The sequence below is a fragment of the Corythoichthys intestinalis genome, chromosome 16 (genome assembly GCF_030265065.1).
Source record: "Corythoichthys intestinalis isolate RoL2023-P3 chromosome 16, ASM3026506v1, whole genome shotgun sequence".
Classification (NCBI taxonomy): Eukaryota; Metazoa; Chordata; class Actinopteri; order Syngnathiformes; family Syngnathidae; genus Corythoichthys; species Corythoichthys intestinalis.
The window spans coordinates 13007355-13031640 of NC_080410.1; the positions used below are offsets into that span (position 1 = coordinate 13007355).

General features: G+C 37.9%; 2 protein-coding genes and 1 long non-coding RNA gene across 7 annotated transcripts in view; 1 reads left to right on the forward strand and 2 right to left on the reverse strand.

Annotated features, from left to right (window-relative positions):
- The window catches only part of recql5 (RecQ helicase-like 5), a 37738-nt gene extending 20450 nt beyond the window's left edge, over positions 1-17288 (reverse strand). Inside the window, exons 1-9 of the mRNA XM_057816950.1 lie at positions 17114-17288; positions 16815-16936; positions 16210-16731; positions 15970-16066; positions 15765-15876; positions 14064-14226; positions 13896-13978; positions 2748-2960; positions 2587-2680 (exon numbers count right to left, since the gene is read on the reverse strand). Coding sequence (XP_057672933.1) covers positions 2587-2680; positions 2748-2960; positions 13896-13978; positions 14064-14226; positions 15765-15876; positions 15970-16066; positions 16210-16731; positions 16815-16936; positions 17114-17222 — 1515 coding nt within the window. The 5' untranslated portion in view covers positions 17223-17288. The remainder of the gene's footprint in view (positions 1-2586; positions 2681-2747; positions 2961-13895; positions 13979-14063; positions 14227-15764; positions 15877-15969; positions 16067-16209; positions 16732-16814; positions 16937-17113) is intronic.
- On the forward strand, positions 4766-14414 carry LOC130904288 (uncharacterized). Of its 2 annotated transcripts, XR_009060832.1 has the most exons (5): positions 4766-4853; positions 8845-8981; positions 9106-9221; positions 12927-13045; positions 13119-14414. It is a non-coding gene; the product is annotated as an uncharacterized LOC130904288 (long non-coding RNA). The 2 variants fall into 2 exon arrangements; XR_009060831.1 differs by lacking the exon at positions 4766-4853 and having other exon boundaries at positions 8793-8981; positions 13119-14413.
- Positions 17289-17734: 446 nt separating the features above from the next.
- si:ch211-120g10.1 (E3 ubiquitin-protein ligase TRIM58) lies at positions 17735-24286 on the reverse strand. Of its 4 annotated transcripts, none has more exons than XM_057816952.1 (10): positions 24144-24286; positions 23716-23798; positions 22931-23029; positions 19724-19825; positions 19508-19642; positions 19281-19418; positions 19161-19209; positions 19030-19056; positions 18888-18914; positions 17735-18784 (listed from the first exon to the last, which is right to left on the reverse strand). In XM_057816952.1, the coding sequence occupies exons 2-10, from the start codon at positions 23773-23775 to the stop codon at positions 18225-18227; spliced, it is 1197 nt and encodes a 398-aa protein (XP_057672935.1). In that variant the 5' UTR covers positions 23776-23798; positions 24144-24286; the 3' UTR covers positions 17735-18224. The 4 variants fall into 4 exon arrangements, with proteins under 4 accessions (XP_057672935.1, XP_057672936.1, XP_057672934.1 ...); XM_057816953.1 differs by having other exon boundaries at positions 23716-23836; positions 24144-24257; XM_057816951.1 differs by having other exon boundaries at positions 24013-24148.

Genomic DNA, 24286 nt, shown 5'->3' on the forward strand with positions numbered 1-24286 from the left:
ATTTTGCACAGGAGTTCAGATGTTTCACTGTGTGAAAGGCTGCTACTGTGTGTAAAAAAAAAGAGAAAGCACTAATTAAATGCTGTGATCTGTTATATATACATATATATATATCTGAAAGTATACTATTTTCATTTGACTTCAACCAGGAGTGACACAAGAGCCAGTAAAAATTTGTTTAATGTCTGATCGCTTGTGTTGCCTCATGATTCACGAAAAATATGCTTTGCTTTAGAATTTTAATGCATCCCAGGCTTTGATGCATCGCGATGCATTGCCGAATCAAACCAAATCGAATCGTGACCCTCTGAATCGAATCGAATCGGATCGAATCGAATCCTGGCCCTCCGAATCGTAATCGAATCGAATCGTAAGGGCAGTGCCGATGCACACCTCTAATATACATTATGATATTCATTCATTCATTCATTCATTTTCCATGCCGCTTTTTCCTCACGAGGGTCATGGAGGTGTTGGAGCCTATCCCAGCTAACTACGGGCAGTAGGCAGGGCACACCCTGAACTGGTTGCCAGCCAATCGCAGGGCACAAGGAGACATACAGCCATTCACGCACACACTCATACCTACGGACAATTTAGAGTGTTCAATCAGCCTACCATGCATGTTTTTGGGATGTGGGAGGAAACCGGAGTTCCCGGAGGAAACCCACGCAGGCACAGGGAGGACATGCAAACTCCCGATCTCAGAACTGTGAGGCAGACGTGCTAACCACTCAGCCACCGTGCCGCCACACATTATGATATATGTTATATATTGTTAGCCTCATAGCATAATTGTCCAAGTCATTTTTTTGGTCAAATTGGGATATCTGCCTAACTTTATGCTCCTCTCAATTCTGCCTTTCTACTTATATTCTTGGCCAATCACAAGCCTATTTTGAAAAAAGCCAATGTGCTTTCAGACAATGCTCTTTCCTTGTTTTCCAAAAGCAGTGAAAAATGATTTAGGCAATTATGCTATGAGGCAAAGCTAACGATATGTATATTATTATTATTATCTGTTCTTAAGTTGATCATGTCATTTTAAGGAGGAAAAATGAAACAATCCCCCCCCAAAATATGACAGCTCTCGTCCATTAAAGTATAATATATACTATAATGCAACATTTTCCCCTGATTAGAGTTTGTTGTTTTACACTAGCCCCAAACTTCCCTTTCACCAATATATCGGAAAGTAAAACATCTGTCTAATATACAAAAATGAAAATGAATTTGTTAGGGAAAAATTTATATTTTCTTTTATTTTTCTCAAGCTGCTGGTGACAAGTCCCACACTGCTAGCGGCTACTACAGGATGTGTTCTGAAGAACACAGATCTTATACAAAGAAAAAACAGGAGTTAGATTGAGTTTCTTAAAAGCAAAAAAAAAAAAATCAAAGCAATTTTTGCTTAAAATTTTTTTTTTTAAATACCGTACATATACTGGATTAGATACATATGCTAGTATTTGGGTGAGTATAACTAACTCCATGTCAACACAACAGTCAACGTGATGTCACTCTCTTAAATAACGTATTAAAGCTTTAGCAGCAACTTATTTTGGATGATGTCAAATAGAATCAAGCTATAAACTTCAAGATTGTCCTGAAACTTGGGTGACGGAGGGAAAAGAAACCAGGTAACTTCCCTAAACAAAAGGCACTCATGACTGATTGTAATTTGTCTTGACTTGGAATCTGATATTTGTTTTTACATTACATAGTGTCTGATGATATCAATCTTTACATTAAGTGGCACACAAGTCTGGCAAAGTCTTGCCTATTGATGATTCAGGTGTAGAGCTGCTACAGCATTGAAAACTCTCTAGACCAGCTCCAGTTGGGAAGAGGAATATTTTTTTCCTCTGTTTATCACAGATGGACTCACTTAAGGGAGACCAAGATGCCAACAGCTGCTAAGCACATGTTGAGGGGCTAAACACATTCACTGCACGCACAGATAATTCCAGTAAGGGATCTTGAAAACTAGTTTGAGTGTGGATTAGGGCTGGCAAGATCACATTTTTTGCATGCAAGTCCGAGTTTGAGGATCTGCCGATACGAACGCCTGATTCGATACCTTGGAAATGTTGCAAGGAGGGGGGGGAAGCAAAGCCAAATGTAATGTGTACTTTTCCCCAATTTGAACAAAGCTATCCCAATATTGCCATATAAAAAGTTTATTAGTAAGGTAGTGGTTTTGATGAAGCAAGAAAAAATATATATCAGAAAACCCTTTTTTGACAATCAGTTGAGCATCACAAAATAGGGCTGCAAAAAATTATGTTTAAAGATTTGTTTTACATGGCTAAACTTCAATGCTAATGACAATTACAGACATTAAATCCAATTCAACTAGGAGGAAAATTAATTGGATATCTATCGCCGTCAATGACAGCGAATAAGTTTTAAAGTTTTTTTTTTTTTAATCATTTCTTTTTTTAAAATAATAAAAATAAATCAAGACATTTTTAAAACATGATCTTTTTTACTCAGTTCTAATCCACTGGAAATGACATGACCGGGCACAATTTCCGATCACGTGATCAGATGGGGGCCATCCCTAAGGTAATGATCATTAATTACCTTCCTTAAAATCATCTGCTTTTTGAAGAGATCAGAGAATTCCTTTTTCCTCTTGGCGCCATCGTCACTATCGGCATCCCCCTCTTCATCGTACCTGTGAGATGCCGACACTAAGCATAAAATGCAAATGCGGCAAATCATTGTCATGATCGTTAACCTGCCTCTCAAAGCCGTAGCCCCGCTTTCCTCCTCCATAAAGTTCCTGATCAAAACCAAAGGGTCTTGTTGGTTCTTTGCTCTGAACTGCAAAGTTGGTCTTGAGAACCGCCTCCAACTGGGCTCGCACACCTTTTGGATTGGAACAGTAGTCACAAGCACCTGAGCAGTTTGGTGGCTGGTCCCCAAAAAACTTGGAAATGGTGGCGTGGCGGCAACTAAAGGGAAAACGGACAACATTTCATCGGGACACTGATTCGAGAGAAATTGTATGTGGAGATTTAGGATAGCTTTTTGTACAACATTTGTACACATCACTTGCTACATTTACTTTAATCGGAGCAGAGTTCAGATTAAAATTATGCAGGTGTTTTCATTCACACCTATTGGATTTTAAATTGACATTAACAACTTCCTCTCGTTCAGAGTAAAATATTGACTGGAATGGGCTTGATCGGGTTAAAATATTCAAAATGAGGTGTGCAAATGATTTTTTTTTTTTTAATTACGATTAGGCTTTTAGTCCAAATTAATATATCCATTTAAACATATCACTGATTCTTAAAAATCAAATGGTATTTCTTCAGACATTTAGACACAGTTTTGTAGCATCAAACTATAATGCGTCCTAACTGAAATTTTATTTTTTACATTTGCATAAACAAGTAGTTAAAAGCAATATAAAGCCAACAATTAGTTGGCTTCAAATGCCACAGTGGTTTGCAGGTGTGAAAGTGGGCTGGAACAGTCAGGAATGCCGTTCCGGTATAAATTCAGGGGCGGAATGGTGCTGTAATCCCAAAAATATTACGGCAACTTTCAAACCTCCATGTTAAAAAAAACTGCCAGGCTGCCACACGTACCACTTCCAAGAAGAAAACAATTTACTAGCATCAGACAACAAGTGTTAACTACAAGCCTAATAAAGTGCTTGTGTATAGTTATCCATTTCACCGATATTTATTATTTATTAATTCCACGGAGTTACAGGAGTTCTCCCAGCGTGTGTATCCGAGTCCAATGAGACAGTCAACTTGCGTCAATGTGCGAATGCGAGCAGTAAACCACCCTCCCTGGACTCCAGTTGTCCGTTAGATTGGCTGATATCCTGACATGTGACAAGAATGGAGTTAGCTCTGATTGGTTCAAATGCACATGTTTCTGAGACAACAAAAAAATGAAAGAAAAGGACAAGCTTGCTGAATTAATGTGATAAATAAAAAAGGGCAATGCATCAGAAAATTGATCAGATCTTTAAGAGAAAGGAAAGAGTTGAATAGGCTTATTTTATTTGCTCTGATAGGGAGGTTCAGAATATATTCTATGTTATAATGCCTGACTCCAGATATAATAAACAGAAAATTCAGATTTTTTAAATTTGAAAGCTTGATGTGATCCTCAAACATAATTATTTTAACATTTATTTTTTAAAACTAATTTCTATATATGTTCTCTAATTTGTTTATATGTTCTCTAATTTGTACCACAAATGATACATTAAGCATTAGATGCAGTTCTGGTGGTATAACAAATATAACTAAAGTGATATTCAACACAATAAGGTTTTAAGCATTTTTTAAACTGCAATCAGGTCCAGAAAAGCTTGTCTCAAATATGATACATTTGGCAATTTCGTTAATGTGCACTTTGGACTTACCTGTGTTAGGCTACTTATTTATTTCCTAATAATATGAATGTATATATATATATATATTAGGGCTGTCAAAATTATCGCGTTAATGGGCGTTAATTAATTTTTTTAATTAATCACGTTAAAATATTTGACGCAATTAACGCACTAGGCCCGCTCAGATTTAAATGTCAGTACAGTGAAAGGCCAACTTGTGAATTGTGTTTTATGGAGTTTTTCCGCCCTCTGCTGGCGCTTGGGTGTGACTTGCATATGTTATGTGGCGTAATGTCGCCCTCTGCTGGCGATTCAGTGCAGCTGATTATTTGGGTTTCGGCGCGCTTTTCTGACATGATTATACGTCGACGCGAACTCACGCTAATAGACAGTGCTATTCAGACCAGCTAACGTCCGCATCCAGTATTCAGTGGCAGTTCTCATAGCCCCATCACACTGTTTGTGTCTAATACATGCATCGCTTGTGAGTTATATTCCTCCTTTGTTTATATTCATGAGCATTAGATAGTTATTGATGATGTGTATTTGAATTTGTTCACATATATGGTGAAATGCAGTTACATTGTTAGATGCTTGTGAGCTAATTGGCTAGTGCTACTGCTCAAATGGACACGTGTGTGTACATTTTATGTTATTTTGTGATTTATGCAAGTTATTGACACATTGCCTTGTTATTTTCAGTTTTACAAAAATACAAGAAACGTGCTCCTGTCAAAAAGAGATGACTTCAGTAAAGCCCATGCAACTTTGCCACACCGTCTGATTTCTTTTTGGAACTTATGTTCGCTATCCGTCAATTTGTGTACTCACACACATTGAGGACAGGGCTACTAGTTTATTTTTTGATTGAAAATTTTACAAATTTTATTAAAACAAAAACATTAAGAGGCGTTTTAATATAACATTTCTATAACTTGTACTAATATTCATCTTTTAAGAACTACAAGTCTTCCTATCCATGGATCGCTTTAACAGAATGTTAATAATGTTAATGCCATCTTGTTGATTTATTGTTATAATAAACAAATACAGTCCTTATGTACCGTATGTTGAATGTATATATCCATCTTATCTTTCCATTCCAACAATAATTTACCGAAAAATATGGCATATTTTATAGATGGTTTGAATTGCGATTAATTGCGATTAATTACGATTAATTAATTTTTAAGCTGTAATTAACTCGATTAAAAATTTTAATCGTTTGACAGCCCTAATATATATATAAAAAGTCAATGTTTGCGTTGTCTTCAAAATATATTCCATTTCACTGTGCATAATGTATTTTTTTTTTTTTTTGGCTTATATATTTTACTTCTTTTTTCATATATAAATATATATCAATGTTTACATAGTCTTCAATTTTAATTTTCTGTACGTCCTATATTCTTAAGTAGTTCACATTTAAGTTTTGCCTTTAGATGTGAGAAAATGAGAAAAAAATAAAAATAGGAGATGGAGGTTGGGGTTACTGTATGGTGTTTTGTTATCTGTTATTTTGCACAATTTTGAACAAAAATCAACCCTCTAAAAACAGATAAAAATTCTGGCTCCTTGGCAACCTTTATGTCAGGGAGTTCTGACAAGAAAGTCTAGCCACTTTCACCCCTGGTGGTTTGGTTCAGTACACCGGATTACCAGTACAGTGTGTTCGGCAATATTGCAAGACAAAGGAGAGTAATTCATCAAAGACTCACATAAAGAAGAGAAATTCAACATGGTACCAAGGCTTGGCAATATGCCTAAAAATAAAATCTCAGCCAAAAATTTGGTTCCGATTTTTTCCAACTCGCGCCAACCTCCACTTTTTTTTTTTTTTAGAAGACAATATCAACAGAATACAGAATGCTCGACACAAGTTCAACAAAATCTAAAATGTTAAACAAAAATGATGTGAATAAAGGCTAAAACATCTATCCTTAAAAAAAATTCCTTTGCACCTTTTTGTGCTGTGAGCCCCCAAAACCAAAAAAATTACTACGTACACAAAGAAACAAACTCATGGATAATCTATTCAATAACTGTTTGCTGGATTTTGTCTTTGGCAAAGAACAGCTAACTTTGTTGAACCTTTTGCAATAAAAAAAAAAAAAAACAATTACATTAAAAAAAAATCTGTTTGTTGCCCTACATGGGACAGTACAGTACTCTGTATTGATCTTTTCTAAAACACAAATAGTAAATGACATTCTGCTGCTACCAATTATGTTTATTTTTAAATGCAGCCTTTGTTTTACTTCCCAATCAACTGGACATTCCATTGTAACGTGGGGGTAACAACAGAAAACAGTGAATTTAGTGCCATCTATGTGTTTTGAGTTTAGTTGAGCCATTTAGTGAGGACTTTTTTTAACAGCTTAGACATATAAATGTCTTAAACTTGCATCAAAATGTCTCTAAAAAGGACGCATTCCCTGAGCAAGTACCGTCTTATGAACACGTTACTCACATTAATTTTGCATTTTCCTGGACACATATACTGCTGGCAAAAAGCATTGGCCCCCCCAGCAATTCTGTCAGATAATGCTAAATTTCTCCTAAAAAAAAATGATGATTGCAATTACAAATACTTTGGTAGTAATATTTTCATTTATTTTACTTGCAATGAAAAAACAGAAGAGAATGGGAAAAAAATTAAATCATTATCATTTTTCACAAAACTCCAAAAATGGGCCGGACAAAAGTATTGGCACCCTTTGAAGAATCATGTGATGTTTCTCTAATTTGTGTAATTAACAGCACCTGTTACTTACCTGTGGCACATAACAGGTGGTGGCAATAACTAAGTCACACTTGCAGCCAGTTAAATCAAATCAAATTTCATTTTTATAGCCCGTTACAAAACCCGAAAGGTCCCCAAAGTGCTTTACAACAAAGACAAACATGGCTCATAGTAAATAAAATATACAATGACATGAATAAAAAAATAACAAAGAAACAAAACAACGCATCACGATAAAAGTCAGACAGCAAATAAAACTGATAAAATCTGAAAACATTAAAAAATGGATTAAAGTTGACTCAACCTCTGTCCTTTGTATACCACATTGCACATGGAGAAAAGAAAGAAGACCAAAGAACTGTCTGACGACTTGAGAAGCAAAATTGTGAGGAAGCATGGGCAATCTCAAGGACACTAGTCCATTTCCAAAGACCTGAATGTTCCTGTGTCTACCGTGCGCAGTGTCATCAATAAGTGTAAAGCCCATGGTACTGTGGCTAACCTCCCTAGATGTGGACGGACAAGAAAAATTGACGAGAGATTCCAACGAAAGATTGTGCGGATGGTGGATGAAGAACCTCGACTAACATCCAAACAAGTTCAAGCTGTCCTGCAGTCCAAGGGTACAACAGTGTCAACCCGTACTATCCGTCGGCGTCTGAATGAAAAGGGACTCAATGGTAGGATACTTAGGAAGACCCCACTTCTGACCCAGAGACAAGCTACAGTTTGCCAAAACTTACCTAAGTGATCCAAAAACGTTTTGGAAGTATGTTCTCTGGTCAGATGAGACAGAAGTAGAGCTTTTTGGGAAAAGGCATCAACACAGAGTTTACAGGGAAAAAAACGAGGCCTTCAAAGAAAAGAACACGGTCCCCACAGTCAAACGTGGCGGAGGTTCCCTGATGTCTTGGGGTTACTTTGCTACCTCTCGGACTGGACTGCTTGACCGTGTGCATGGCATTATGAAGTCTGAAGACAACCATCAAATTTTGCAGCATAATATAGGGCCCAATGTGAGAAAGCTGAGTCTCCCTCAAAGGTCATGGGTCTTCCAGCAGGACAATGACCCAAAACACACTTCAAAAAGCACTAGAAAATTGTTTGAGAGAAACCACTGGAGACTTGTAAAGTGGCCAGCAACGAGTCCAGACCTGAATCCCATAGATGGTAGTTTGGAGAAGGCACCCTTCAAATCTTAGAGACCTGGAGGAGTTGGCCAAAGACGAGTGGTCTAAAATTCCAGCAGCCATTGTAAGAAACTCATTGATGGATATCAGAAGCGGTTGTTCGCATTCATTTTGTCTAAAGGTTGTGCTACCATGTATTTGGCTTTAGGGTGTCAATACTTTTGTCCAGCCCATTTTTTGAGTTTTGTGTAAAATGATCATTTTTTTCCCCCATTCTCTTTTGTGTTTTTTCATTGCAAGCAAAATAAATGAAGCAATTACTACTAAAGCATTTGTAATTGCAATCGTTTTCTGGGAGAAATTCAGCATTATCTGATAGAATTGCAGGGTGCCAATACTTTCGGCCAGCAGTGTATAACATCTCTATAAAAAGTGCTCCAGCTTGATATTTTTCACCGAAGATTCCTATACATTAAAGAAGAGCAGGCGGCACGCCTACAAGTTTTTACTTGTATTATGCAACAGGCTGTACGCACACAAGCGCGCACATAAACAAAGGCAGTGCTGGGAGCCACTTTAACAACATGTGGACTGCTTCGCAGGAAAGACGGACGCTGTTGAGGGAGCCATGAGAAGGAGGCGAAAACATTTCCATAAAAGAGGTGGGGAGAGAGAAGCACACAAAAAGGCTCTTTGCTGCTCTCAGCGTGGACTGAAAGCTTTGGAAGAAAACACTGCAGTAAGTAGGCTACCATTCCCACAACTAAAACTAAATACAATGAAAACTTGATGTATTCTGTATATTTGGACCAAAACTAAATACAATGAAAACCTAATGTATTCTGTGTATTTTGTCCTTGCAGATAAACATCTGTACTTAAAGAATTATATTTCGATCTCAGTATGAAGGCTGAATATATTCTGTGGAGCTCTGGATGACAAACTGCTCATTCCAGCAACAAAAACAACACGCACCCAGGTAAGTGTCGTAGGGAGGAATTCCATGCCGTTAACTTTTCTCCTCACTACCATGTTGTTGAGTGTCAGTTTGGACTTTGCTATGTGTAAAATTATTTTTAATGGCAAAAAATTAACATGAAATATGATACGACCGCTGTGTCTGAATTTCAGTGGTAATTCTAATTACATTTGTATTTCTTATAGTTTTTTTGTCAGGGTTACGGTTCCTGACCAATGGAACTCCCAGGATATAAAGCGACACTTTGCTAAAATTTAGTTATTCCTCTTCAAATTAGATATTTTGCAAGGACGGCAAGAATTTTATAACATTTTATAGAGTTGCAAGTTTGACACATTATTTCTTACAGTAAAGATGAAATTTCATCTTTAAAATATTAATTTTTCATTATCTTTAGTCAGAGGTGAAAGTGACTAGACTTTCTTGCCGGAACTGCCTGACAAAGTTCGGCACGGAGCCCTTTTTTTTTTTTTTGGTTTGGTGGGGCTTAAACCTCCTAAAACCACCGAGATGCCAACTAGAAATTGCAATTTCAAGAGAAATTACGATGGGATCTATCAGGTCGCTTCCCGTTGATTTGAGGACATTTCGGGGATGCGTTCTCTTGATATCAGGTCACTTACTGTTGATTTGGGGACATTTGGGGGACATGTCCTGTTGATATCTATTTGGGGGACACGTCCTATTGATATCAGGTAACTTCCTGTCAATCTGGGGACATTTTGGGGTCACTTCCCATTGATTTCGGAAAATTTTGGGGACACGTCCTGTTGATATCAGGTCACAGAATGTCAAAGGGCTCTAATGGTAAATGGTCAAAAATCACAAGAACCTATGTTTTCCTGCCATTGAAAATGAATGGGAATTTTGGACGTACATGGCTGTCACTGGCAGAAACGAACGCGAGAGTTTTCGGTGAATTTGGGGGGAACTATACATTTTTGCCAAATTCTGTATACAACTTTTATGCCCCTTACCGTCCCGGAGTTTTTGATGTGTGCATTATGTAATATGGTCCAAAAATTGTCAAAAAAGTAGCGGTTTGAAAAATGTTTGTATTTTAAAAAGAAAAATCACGTTTACGAGCGAACGGCAAATTTGTTCGAAAAATTTCCTGTGTCGCGCGAAAATTCCAGTCATTTTGACATCTGAACGGTTATGGTCGGTCAAACGATTTGGGCTGTGGGGTGCGCCAGCAACGCCACTCAAAAAAAAAAAAAGCAATTTTACAATATGGGCCTTTGCCTTGCAAAGCCCCATCTAATAAAACACAACAGGTTTCACACACACAGTGGTAAGCACCTTCCCCTCACAGTTCTGAGATTAGTGGTTCAATCCCGGGCTCATATTTCGGGAGCAAAGCACCGTTCCGCCTCGTTCCTGACCCGAATCTCTTACCGGAACTGCGTTCCGGACTGTTCCAGCCCACTTTCACCCCTGCCTTTAGTCTCATCTGATTTGAAAGACTATGCCTAATTTATTTCATCTCATTCATATTTGGCTGACTGGATCAAATTTGAAAATGTAATGTTTAAATTTAAACCCTTTACTCGTTTGTGGCTCGTTTCATTATTTTCCTGTGACTCACTAACAGACGTCCAATCCATTTGAACTGAGAGGGTTATCAGCAAATGAATGAGGTTCAAATGGATTTGACATCATTCAGTGTCAATAGCAACCAATGAGTTGTATTAAATCCTCGCATGGCAATTGGCAAGTAAGTGTGTGGTAAGCACAATGGTGACAAGTGTTTGCAAAGCAAAGAGCAGTGTCACATAAGCAATTGGAATAAAATTACAAACCACATCGATGATGAACCTCAACCATTCATTTTCTTATGACGAAAACTGGAATTCAATGCAAGGTCAACCATTAACTATCCATTCACATTTTTAATGCCAATTATGCTCTTCAGGGTGGTTTGCATTAGACATTGGTTATTAACAGGGGTGAAAGTGGGCCAGAACGGTCCGGAACATCGTTCCAATATAAAATTCGGAGGTAGAACGGGGTGGAACGGTGCTTTGATACCAAAAATATGACGGCAACTGTCAAACCTCCATTTAAAAAAAAGGCAGCCACACATGCATTGTCAAGAGGAAAACGATCTTCCAACGCCAGATTTTTACATACACAAGTGTTAAAAAAAAAAAAAAAAAAAAGCCTAATAAAGTGCTTGTGTAGCGTCATCCATTTCCACCGATACTGATTTTTTATTCCACGGACGGCATGAAGTTCTCCCAGTGTGTGTATCTGATGAATCCAACGAGAGACTCGACTCGTGTCGATGTGCGCCTGCAGAAACCACCATGCCTAGACTCCAGTTGTCCGTTCAACTGGTTGACATACTGACATGTGATCAGCATGGCTAGTTAGCTCTGATTGGTTCAAATGCATGTTTCTGGGACAAAAAAAACAAACAAAAAACGAACAAGCTTGTTGAATTCATGCGATATAAAAAAGGGCAACGCAATGGAAAATCGTTCAGCTCTTTAAGAGAAAGGAACTAGTTGAAGAGGCTTATTTTATTTTATTATCTTCCATGTTATAATGTCTGACCCCAGAAATAATGAACAGAAAATTCAGATTTTTTTTTAAATAATTTGAAAGCTTTATGTGGTCCTTAAACATGATATAATAATTTTTTGAAAATGTTTTAAAATAATTTGAAACCTGTATGTGGTCCTTAAACATGATATAATAATTTTTTGAAAACATTTTTTTAAAATTAATATAGCTATATGTTCTCTACTTTGTATCATAAATGATACATTAAGCATTACATGCAGTTCACGTAATAAAACAAATATAACTAAAGTGAGATTGAACACAATAAGGTTTTAAACTTTTTTTTTTTTTTTTTACTGCAAAGAGGTCCGGAAATGCTTGTCTCAAATGTGAAACATTTGGCAATATAGCAATGTGCACATTGGACTTCATTTACCTATGTTAGGCTACCTATTTATTTCCTTATAATATAAAAACGTCAATGTTTGCGTTATCTTCAAAATATTTTTCCATTTCACAACTTATTTGCATATATTTTTGTTAATGTTTGTTACTTTTTTATATAAACAATATATACAGTAAGTCACTGTTTACATTATCTTCAATTTTAATGTACTGTAATTCGTATGTTCTTAAGTAGCCCAAATTGAAATGAAAATTAGGAGAGGGAGGTTGGGGTTAGTGTATGGTATTTTTATTAACTGTTATTTTGTCAGGGAGTTCCGGCAAGACATTCTAGCCACTTTCACCCCTGGTTATTAAACAGTAAACTAGGTCAGGACAACACCCTGAGAAATGCCATGTCTCCTTTATCTCTATGCCAAACAGGTTAACACACTGTTTGCACTTACAAGAGTCCTCTCACGTTCCCTTTCTTAAAAAAACAAGAAGGCAGGGATGGGAAGTAGCACATTTTTTGGACTATCAATGAAGAAGTTTATATTGTGTTTCTATTTTCTGTTCTTGATCTTTTAACACTGGAACTATTGTTTTTATTGTTATCTAATTAATTATGGGAGCAGTAATACAGTTATGCGCCAACAAAAGAGGTATAAAGTCATTAAACACAAGCAGAAATCATACATAAGGCACACTAGAACATGAGGCGGACTGATAATTTTGAAAAAAAAAATTAAGTTAGCCTTACCCCCCTAACTTTTTTAAGCATTCAAAAAGTGCTAATTGTTGTCTCATTAGGATGGACCCCAAAGACGAAGCACTGAGTCTTCTAAACAAGATTTGGGCCAAGCTGCAGGATTTGCCCAATGCCAGCCCTATCGAAATAGTAGCTTTCCTCATCCTTTTAACATTCATCTGTGAGTCTGTGCTCCTGCTGTGAATAAGAAGCTGGATTTTGGTCTAACACATTGTTTATTTGCTGTCTTGCAGTGGTGGTTTTTGGTATAGCCGCTCTGACCTGCACATCATGCTTTCACTACTGCGCCTGTTGCTGCCGCAAGCGCAAAAAGAAGCAAGCATCTGACATAATCTAATGCTTTCAATCATTTACCACATCACTTATCCTCATTAAGATTTAAAAAAAAAAAAAAAAAAAAAAGGTTTGTGCCAAGGTAATCAAGTTTCACACTGAGAACCTGTGATACAAGCACTTGCCATGAACGATGTGGTCAGGCAAGGGTGTGTCCAGGAGGGTGGAAGAGTCCCGGCCCTTTAACTGACAGTAACATTGATGTCCTGACTCACTGACACACCTGATGAAGCTGACAAACAACATTCCTTGACTCAACTTACAACAACAGCCCTCCTGATTGAAGGACAAACACAACCAAACCATATTCGACCATGTGAGCCCATAAATGGAATACATATGGAACAACATCAACATGTTGATTTTCTTTTTCTTTCAGAAAAACATGAACGTGGACATTAAACTTGTTTTTTACTGCCTCCTTTAACTTCATCAGGAATGACGTTCACTTTATGAATTGCTGTTGGAGCGCATCCTAAAACCGCAAAATTGCACACACTGAATGGTCAGGTCTGCCCTCTGCTGTACACATTAGGAAATAAACCCAATTCATTTCCAACCAGACCTTATTTAACCTGTATTAGACATGTAAGTAATGTATAAAGTTTTTAGCCAAAGATATTTACATGAATAAGCCAATAAAGACAGCGTATCTGATGTGTGATGTCTTCACTTACCTTTCCTGTTCACAAAAACGCACCATGGCGTCAAAGTCAGTAATGGCCGTTTTATCTGATTCCTTTGCATAGTTACGTTTTTCCTGCAGTCAAAAATTGGCAATTTGATTGGTGGTAAAATTAACAGAAACTCCTTATCACTGCTGTAGTGGTTGCTGCTATGCTGACCTTTTTACGTGCAACCTCTTGATTGATGAGAAACATAATTTGCTCTCTATCTTTACGGGAGTAGTAAATGCGACAGAGCGATGGCAATCCGTCTCTTCCTGCTCGCCCAGATTCTTGGTAGTAGCTTGCCATTGATTTTGCAAGGTTCCAATGAGCAACGAACCTGGTGGAATAATAGAGATACAGTGTATCACAAAAGTGAGTACACCCCTCGCATTTCTACAGATATTTATATATTTTCATGGGACAACACTGACACAATGAAAAGTCTGTGTGCAGCTTATATAATAGAGTTAATTTATTTTCCCCTCAAAAGAACTCGAAATATATCCACTAATATCTAAACCCCTGGCAACAAAAGTGAGTGCACCCCTTAGAAACTACGCACATCCCTAAATGTCCAAATTGAGTACTGCTTTTCATTTTCCCTCCAAAATGTCATGTGACTCGTTACAGGAGTGCTGTCAGCATTGCTGGAGAGGTTGAGGAGGTGGGGGGGTCAGCCTGTTAGTGCTCAGACCATACACCGCACTCTACATCAAATTTGTATGCATGGCTGTCACCCCAGGAGGAAGCCTCTTCTGAAGACGGTACATAAGAAAGCCCGCTTGTCTCATCAGACTATAGGACATGGTTCCAGTAATCTATGTGCTTTGTTGGCATGTCTTCAGCAAACTGTTTGCGGGCTTGTGTACCGTCTTCAGAGGAGGCTTCCTCCTAGGGTGACAGCCATGCATACCAATTTGATGTAGAGTGCCGCGTATGGTCTGAGCACTAACAGGTGGACCCCCCACCTCTTCAATCTCTGCAGCAATGCTGCAATGCCTCTTCAATCTCTGCAGCAATCCTGTAACGAGTCACATGACATTTTGGAGGGAAAATGACAAGCAGTACTCAATTTGGACATTTAGGGATGTACATAGTTTCTAAGTGGTGTACTCAATTTTGATGCCAGGGGTTTAAATATTAATGGCTATATTTTGATTTCTTTTGAGGGGAAAATAAATTAACTCTATTATATAAGCTGCACACAGACTAATTTTCATTGTGTCAAAGTGTCATTTTGTCAGTGTTGTCCCATGAAAAGATATACCGTATTTTTCGGACTATAAGTCGCACCTGAGTATAAGTCGCACGAGCCATAAAATGCCCAAAGAAGAGGAAAAAAACATATTAGTTGCACCGGAGTATAAGTCGCATTTTGGGGGGAAATTTACTTGATAAAATCCAACACATAGAACAGATATGTCATCTTGAAAGGCAATTTAAAATAAAAATACAATAGAGAACAACATGCTGAATAAATGTACAATATGATAATGTTACATGATGCATGAACAACGAAATGTGAACGTGGCCGGTATGTTAACCTACCATAGCTATGAAGACTTATTCAGATAACTAGCATAAAGAACATGCTAACAAGTTTACCAAACCATCAATGTCACTCCAAAACACCCAAATAACATCTGAAATGATATAATAATGTGTTAATAATTTCACACATAAGTCGCTCCAGAGTATAAGTCGCATCCCCAACCAAACTATGAAAAAAACTGCGACTTATAGTCCGAAAAATACGGTACTTAAATATCTGCAAAAATACGAGGGGTGTACCCACTTTTGTGATACACTGTAATCATAAAGCTGTAGCTATTGAATTTGAAAAAAATAAAACATCCTACAGATTTACTGCTTTACCTTACGTTAGCCTTGTCTACACCCATACCAAAACTGATGGTAGCCACAATAACATTCACTTTTCCCTTCATCCAGTCACTCTGGGCCTCTGTGCGATCTCCTGTCTTTAGACCTGCAAATGTACAAATATATAAAAAAATAATAAGCACTAAGTAATTTGGTTCGTGTCATTCCATTCCTCTAACAGTAATAGAAGACTACTTACCAGCATGATAAGGCTTTGCAAGGACACCAAGCTTAGTAAGCTGATGGGCTACGGTTTCACAGCCCTCCCTGGTCCGACAGTACACAATCCCACAACCCTGTCAAGAAAAATTGGTTCTGATACACCAAGTTTCCTATCTCAAAAAGATACCTAGTTTTCCCTTAAAGAAAAAATGAGGTGCTAAATCAATTATCATGAAAATAAAGAATCAAAACAACATAGGAAGTCCAATTTACCAACCTGTCCATTAGAGCCACCTACAAGAGTCATTGCCTTCCGAATGAAAGCATAGAGGTGGACATAAGGGTTTGGAAGAACCTCACTGAATATGACGTCATAGTGCAAATTAGAGCGAAAAACAGGCGTAGTGAAGGACAGTGGCATATGCAGCTTCAGGGACTGAGCGATGTCCTCTTGGACCTTTTTAGGTGCTGTCGCAGTGAGCGCTATGCAGGGAATCCCAGGTAAGCGAGCACGCAGTTCACCAAGTTTGAGGTAGTCTGGTCTGAAATCATGACCCCACTGGGAGACACAGTGAGCCTCATCCACAGCCAGGTAGGACAGCAGGCCTCGGGAGAACAAATCAGTCAAGTAAGGCTGGAATGATGGAGAAGCAACCATCTCTGGTGTGATGTAGAGAAGCTTGAGCTTTGGGCTTGAACTCTGCAAGTCAGCGAGAATTAAACGACGCTCGCCCACTGCAAGCTTTGAGTTGATAGAGCAAGCAGGAATGCTCAGAGATCTCAAGTGATCCACTTGGTCCTGAAAGAACATCATTAATATGCACAGTGGTTAAAGGCAAATAATTACATACATTTCAAAGATAATTGTAAAAATAGACTAACCTGAATAAGAGCAATTAGAGGGGAAATAACCAGAGTGATCCCTTTAGCCAGGACAGCAGGCAGTTGATAACACAGAGACTTTCCTGCCCCAGTGGGCATACATACAAACACATCCCTGTCACCTACAAAAAGACGCATCATTAACTAATCTAACAATGACAAAGATTTAATATCCGTCGTCAGAACTAAAGATGGAAAACTATTCACTTTCGTTATGTTTTATATGGACTAATGTGTAAAACTTGTCAGACATTAAAACACAATAGCAAATTCGCCAATGAGCATGTCTCTTGACTTACCGCGGACAACTGCTTTGACAACATTTTCCTGCACTTTGGATCGGAAGCCATCAAAACCAAAATGGGTTTTTAAAGCTTTTTTTAAAGTTGTTGTCCCTCGATCCTCCATTGGTAGTTTAAAAAAAAATGGGCAGCAGTGTCGCACGTTGATGGCGTCATCGCTGAATGTCCACTTATTTTTTTACTTTATTTTGCATTGGTAAATGGTAATGGGTTTATTTACCTGGGTTATTTATTTATTTTTTTTTTAATGTGGAGAAAAATGAAAGAAACCAAATTAGTTGGAAGTCATTTCATTTGAGCAAGTGCAAATATTATTCGGCCACAGGTGGAGTACAGTAATTCTAATCATACGTGGCATGTAGAACACTAGGCTTTGTTTTGCAATTGACTTTAAAAATTAAGGTATCCTTAATGAACAAATGGAGGGAAATTGAAATGAACAGCCTACATTGTTAATTTTTTATTCAGTTTAAATGTAATAACATTGTCACAAATGAAGAAAAATATCGTAAATTTCAGTCCTGCCAACCTCGTTTGATGTGGAAGGTCATGTTCAAATGGGTACTGGTTTGTCAGTGATGTGATGCAAATGGAAAACTCACACTGGCGTTTCTTAAATTCTATTTTTTTTTTAGAAGGGGGGGATGCTTCGACAAAATCACAGCATCCCACGTTGTTTCATTCGTATTTTTTTTTTAACTGTTTTTCCCCCCATCAGGAAATGTAAATCATGCCATTATAAAACATTCAATGTGACATTCATTTAATCATGAAACAAGACAGTAAATACCACCAACATTAATTTGGTTTATTCAGTTTTTGATTAATATTACAGTACAGTACAGTACATGACAATGGGTCTACAGTTCTCCTTCCAAACACCACATATGTGAGCAATTTATAATTAATTGCGGAAAAGAGCAAAGTAGCAGCAGCAGCATAGGGAGTGGTCAACTTTGAAGCTATTTGAAAGCACAACAATGGGCTCTGACAGCAAGTTCTTTATTTCCTACCCGTGATTAGTATAATTGCATCACCTTGTAACCTTTTTATTCCTTAATATGATATCTACTGAATACGATGAAGGAAGAGTTTGCAAGGTAAGAAATTAACCCCACAGGCAGGATGTGGCACAGAGACATTGGGTGTTTGCTTCAGGGGTCCTTATCACTAGATCATCAGCAATCTCCACTGTACCAAACAGTGGGTAGAGCATTTGATCGAAGCTCTCGTTGTATGTGTATATGTGAACACGACGGTCCACATCATAGAAGGACAGCTGGCCGCCATCGTAGTCAAGGTAGACACCCACTTTTCGAGGGATGAGACCTGGTGGGAGGGCTGTGAAGGGCACTGTGAGTGCTTTAAGCTCAGTGCCCCTTTCCAGACGTAGGGTCAGGTAACCAGTATCAGTGTTGAGGGACTTAAATCCTTTCCTCAGAGCGGACTCTTTGGCTACGCCTAGCCGCCAGTCTCGCTCACCCACCTCTACCTCCCAATAATAGCGGCCCGATTCAAACCCGACCATTCCAACAGCACACCACCAGCCATCAAATCGCTGGTGGTAGTTGGGAATATCTTTCCTCTCCAAGCCGCAGCGCATCCTCTTATCATCTCCTGAGATGAGAAGATCAGGATTGGCTGTGTCGTGGTTTAGAGTCACTTCCACTGGCACAAAACAGAATTCACGAATTAACAGAAAGGTAGGCAGGGTATAGGCAGGGTAAGCGATATACAGTACTAATATGAACTGGCAGAATTAACACGTTACCTGCAGCATTTGTGATCCAGTCCCACACTGCCAAAAAAGCAAATTTTTCCATATAAATTGTTTAAATCCAGTGTTAATATTTGCAATGAGATCATTATATAGTTGAAATGGTAATTATGATGACCAACAGAAAGCCACTGACCTGGTTGAGGAATGTAAGATATTGCACCTGAAGATAAAATACAGAAAATTTGTAAATAAAATAAATATCTTTAAAAATAGTAACATATAGCAATATAACTTTCAATTTTTTTTTTTTTTTTTTTTTTTTACCAATCTTTGTCTTCTGTTTCCACATCAACCACTGCTGCGGTATGGTATCCTGTGGAGTTGAATAAAAGCTTGAATTTTTTGATACAATAAGCTTGTTACTTATCATCAACATGTACACACCTTATCTGAATTCTCGAGCATCAAAGTCCACAAAACCAGCTCCATGGCACTCAAAAGGTTTGGCACCCGGCCCCAACGCCAAGCTGACCTCAAGTCCTCCAGAACATTTGTCACCGTTTCCCCAGGCCAAACGCTTTGCTGCACAACAATCAATACTTATGATTAATAGAGAGTTATATTATCTCACTATTGACAACTTTGGAGGGTCAAAGTCAATGAATCTTTGCCTCAGGCTGTGCTCTCAGCTCTTTAATCCATTCGAGGAGGCTTAACTTAGCCTTGTGCACGTCCTGCTGGTCGACCAGATCGCATGTTTTTTTACCATTGGTTTCTGGCCAGCCATCAGTTTGCATGGGCCTTTTCTGCAGACAAAAAGTCAGTGAGTAAAAAGTGTGGATCTCATATTGTCGTAGAAGAGCCAATTACCCCAACACTGTAAATACCTTTCTCTCTAACATGGAAGCCCATTCGAGAATAAAGACCCAGCAGAGTGAGGTTGGCCAAATCTCGTCCTGGTTGCAGATGTGCTCCAGTACTGAAGAACTCTTCAAGCACAACAGAGTGGCAAATGTTGGTCGCTTTGGTGATGACAAAACTATCAAACGCTGATATATTCTGCTTTACGCTAATTTCTTAAATTGAATCAGAATCTCATTTTGTCAGGTAAGTCTTGAAAAATATACTTTTCTGCAAATATATAATATTTTATCTGTAATTACTTTTTTCATAACTGGTACAACTATGTTTTGCCCGTCTTGACGACAACAACATACACAATTTACAGAGTAGATATAGCATATTAGCTAAAATAATGTAAGCGACGGTTTAATGAGACTGCCACGCCCACCTCTAAAGAGATAGTACAGTACTCTTTGGTGAATAAATACGGATCCATGGCCACTAAATGAGGACATTTTGTATGAAAACAGATCCCGAAATTTGTACTCCAAATACGATATTGTTTTGCAAAAGTATTAATACTTAGCTTAGCTCACATTTGAATGTGTTGCACAGAATTACACCTAAATAGTGATCTAATTGGTGATTTGTTTTTGATTCAATTATTTATTTGAAATTAAAATTTGTTGTCACGGGGTAAATTTGATTTTGCACTACTCGATTAGTGATGCACGATAATGAATTTTTGAACCGATACCGATAACCAATCATTTCCTCTTCCTTCCAGCCGATAACCGATAATGTCAAGCCGATAATGCTATTAAAAGATATATATACACAATTTAAAATTATAGACAAGAGCAAATGTAACTGTGCAAAAATAGAATTTATTGCTATTTTTTGTAAATTAATATTATTAATACTTCCAAAGTACATTGATCCCTCACTACTTCGCGCTTCAAACTTCTCGCCCTCAGTCCATCACGGATTTTTTTTCCCCAATTAAAAAATTAATAAATAAATACAGATGAGCTGTCCGAGCCGATCGCGTAGTCTCACTCTCCCTCCGCTCCCTCACCCTGTTCTTTGTCGGTCAGGCAGTGCACTGTAGTTGCTTATTAAAGGTAAGGGTAATTGACAGACGGTTGAGCTTTGATCTTGCCAGAGACTCCAACATCAGAGCGCTGCATGTGTCAATCATCATTTAACTTTTTAAACAGCTGCTGTGGCAACTCATTGTGGGTAAGTGAGCAGCTTGAGCGGATTTTAGTAGACTCACTCAATGAAGCATATATAATAAAGACAAGCATTTTTGTACTTTTTTCTTTTTAATGGATTGGGCGTCTACTTTTTCTTGTTTAAAAACAATACTGTGGGACAGTAACATGCTTAAAACCTATATAATTATTACATTTAAAATGCTTAAAAAACATTTATTAAAAAATATATATGCAGTACATTAGAGCTGTCCCGACTAGTCGACGTCGTTGATGATGTAAATGCGTTGCCGAGCACATTATCACGGTGAATAAAGGGTTAAAGAAAATATCTGCGGAAAGTTGAGAATAGCGGCACCCAAGCGGGGAAAAAGACACAAAGCCAAAAAAGCTCACCAAAGTGGCCAAAGCATGGACTTATGTCTCTTCAATGCCAAGCTTGCAATTGCATACCATGGCAGGACGTCGGCTGTAAATGAACACTTTAAGCACCCTCACCCAGTTGTAATTTTGGAATACGACAGGAGACAACAAGCTGGCAGATCATAACTCCATATAACCAGTATTGTTCATCACGGCGTTAGAGTATAATGGCGGTATTGTTGTCAGTAATGAGTAATCTTATTAATTAATTTTCCCATCTTTGAGGATGTAAACGTGTGCTTTGCTTTAATTTACTCAAACTGCACGAGGGATGTCTGAGAGTGCAGAGCAGGTGGGGGGGGGGGGTTGTGACACCCTTGCAAACGCGATGCTAGGTGGCTCGGACCGTTAGCATAGCATTTGCGTTCTCACTAGCATTAGCATTTAGCGTGGCGAGCGTCATCTTAAACTCTAGGGCAACTTTTTTGCCCTAAACTTTTCTTGAATGATGTATCCACTGTGCGATATATAAAAAAAAAAAAAAAGAAACACAGGTCTGCTTACTATAGTCCATGACTGCATAATCTTACTTTATATTATAACGTATTATACAGAATTTTTTTTTAATCATGTTGGAAAGGTGAAGTCCCAGTGTTCTGAATCTGTTTACATTCCATTCTAATGCTATCAGCATTTTACCTCATTGTTTATTTGTGATTTATTATTGTTATTTATGTGTTTATTTGTACTTTAACAAAGAATTTAAGTGTTCCAAAATGTTTTGTGGATTAATAAGCATCAACAAAAATTCAATTGCAAGATTAGTTTAAAAAAATAAAAAATAAAAAAATTTGAATGGTCGACAAATCGTTAAGCTAAAGTCTGCTGACTAATCGGGAGAAGAATAGTCGTTTGGGACCGTTTTTTATTTTCAATTATACTTTGGGAAAAAGGTGAAAAACATGTCTTATATGCAAATTTTCCCAATGATAAATCTGAATAAATACAATAAACACACACACAAAAAAAAATGGGGGGGCGCTACTTTGCGATTTTTCCCTTATTGTGGCGGTTTCTAGTCCCCATTAGCCACGAAAAACAAGGGATCACTGTAAATACATAATTGCACAAAAAATGCTTTTAGGAGGGATTAGGGCACCGGCGCAAAATTGGACAAAACTGCGTCGTTTACGTACATTTGGAGGCTAGGTCAAGTATATGATTATCGGATTGCATTAACGGTTAAATTTATTTTCATCATGCCATAATTGCCATCATCGGCTGATAATTATAGGTAATCGAAATTATCGTGCATCGTAACTCTTAATAGTAATGGAGGATATTTTCTTTATTAGCTTATTAGTTGCCATTGACTGTGCCAGACCAGATGTCACATCCATTTGGACTGGACTCTCCCAGTTTTAATGGATAGAACGTCTAGCGCAGTCAATTGCACAGAAAGATTTTTGCAGAGGAGATAACACCTTTCGATTAATTGTAATTTGTGAGATACTGATTTTATGATGCATTCGTGAATAAAGTAAGACACATCGGCATAATAAATGGAGCAAGAAAATTACATGTTAATTTGCGGTTTTGACACCTCCCAACATGATGTCACAGAATGACTGTCTACAATTACATATCTGGTGTATACATTGTCGATAGCACCTGGCACACACGACTGAGGTCTCTCGCCATTTCCACAACAAACAGCTGATCATCATCCACGTAGTCAGTCTTTTTTTTCTTGGATTTCGTATTCGATGTCTGAAAGGGAAATCAGGGTTTTGTGTTGGTAAAATGATACATTTACAGTATGACTGCATGTTTCCTTAATCCTCATGATTAATTCTTAAGTGATGAAAGCAAAAGCAAGTTAAGCAGCCTTCATGTGTCAATAAACTTGTTTGGTAAATTTGATGACAGATGTAACTGCAACCTTGCAATTGCTTTTTCGCGAAAGCAATCAAGTCAAACCTGAAAGTAGGCATCAAATATACTGATTGTTCTGTTTACCTGTCAGCAGAGGAGAAAAAAAACATCCTCTCAAGTTTTCGTGCCATATTTCACCTCGTCACGAAATCCCTAAATGCAATAACTATCTCACTCACTCATCTGTCGCTCACCATCTTGCTAATATTTTTCTTTTTAGCGAATTCCGGATTAATATTTATTATAAGCATTTTACTAAAACATTATAGAAAATGTCAACTTGTCACTGGTTGGAGTGCGTTATTATACTTAGTATTGAATCATCATAGCAATATTTTCCTAAAGGCTGTACATGCAATCATATTTTTATGGTTATTCCATAGTTAGGTGTGGGGGTAAAAGGGTTAAGTGCCCAGCAAACGATTTAAGAATACCGTCAGGTGCATCAAGGTGACCCATGAGCCAAAAGCAAATCCAGTTTACACATTAAACACCAGAGCAATTTGTAGGGAATGAGTTACCTTTATTTTGTATGTGGCGTTTTTGATGGGCTCCACCATAAAGTGAAAACACTGCAACATCTTGGCTGCCTTTGTGAAATGTCCTGCGGGATTGTCACAAATGTAAAATAATGTGACGATTCTAAAAGAAAATACACAATCGAACAGATTTTAACTTTATGTTCTAGAATGTTGTTGTTTTATTATTATTATTTTATTTTTTTTTTTTTTTTTGCTTCTTCTCTAAAAACGTCTGATTATCATTCATATGCAAGCAATGACCATGCAACTTTCCCCAACAGTGCAACGTCGACTCACCTGACATACCCGCTGCACCAAAATGTGCAATAAAATACGCCGCTCCTTCCTATCGTGCACGCTACATTATCCCCGTAAAACGACGTTTTCAATGCAATTTTGGTAGCACACAGACAAACAAAAAACCTTACCGTTTTATTGTCAGAGAGACAAACTCAGTTCGTCTTGTTCTCTCCTAAAAACAGGAGGATTTGCTCGCAGGTCAGTCGATTGCGTGCTGCAGGCAGCTGCAGTGCCTGACCTTGTTTACCATTAGACTAAATCTTCGGAGAGT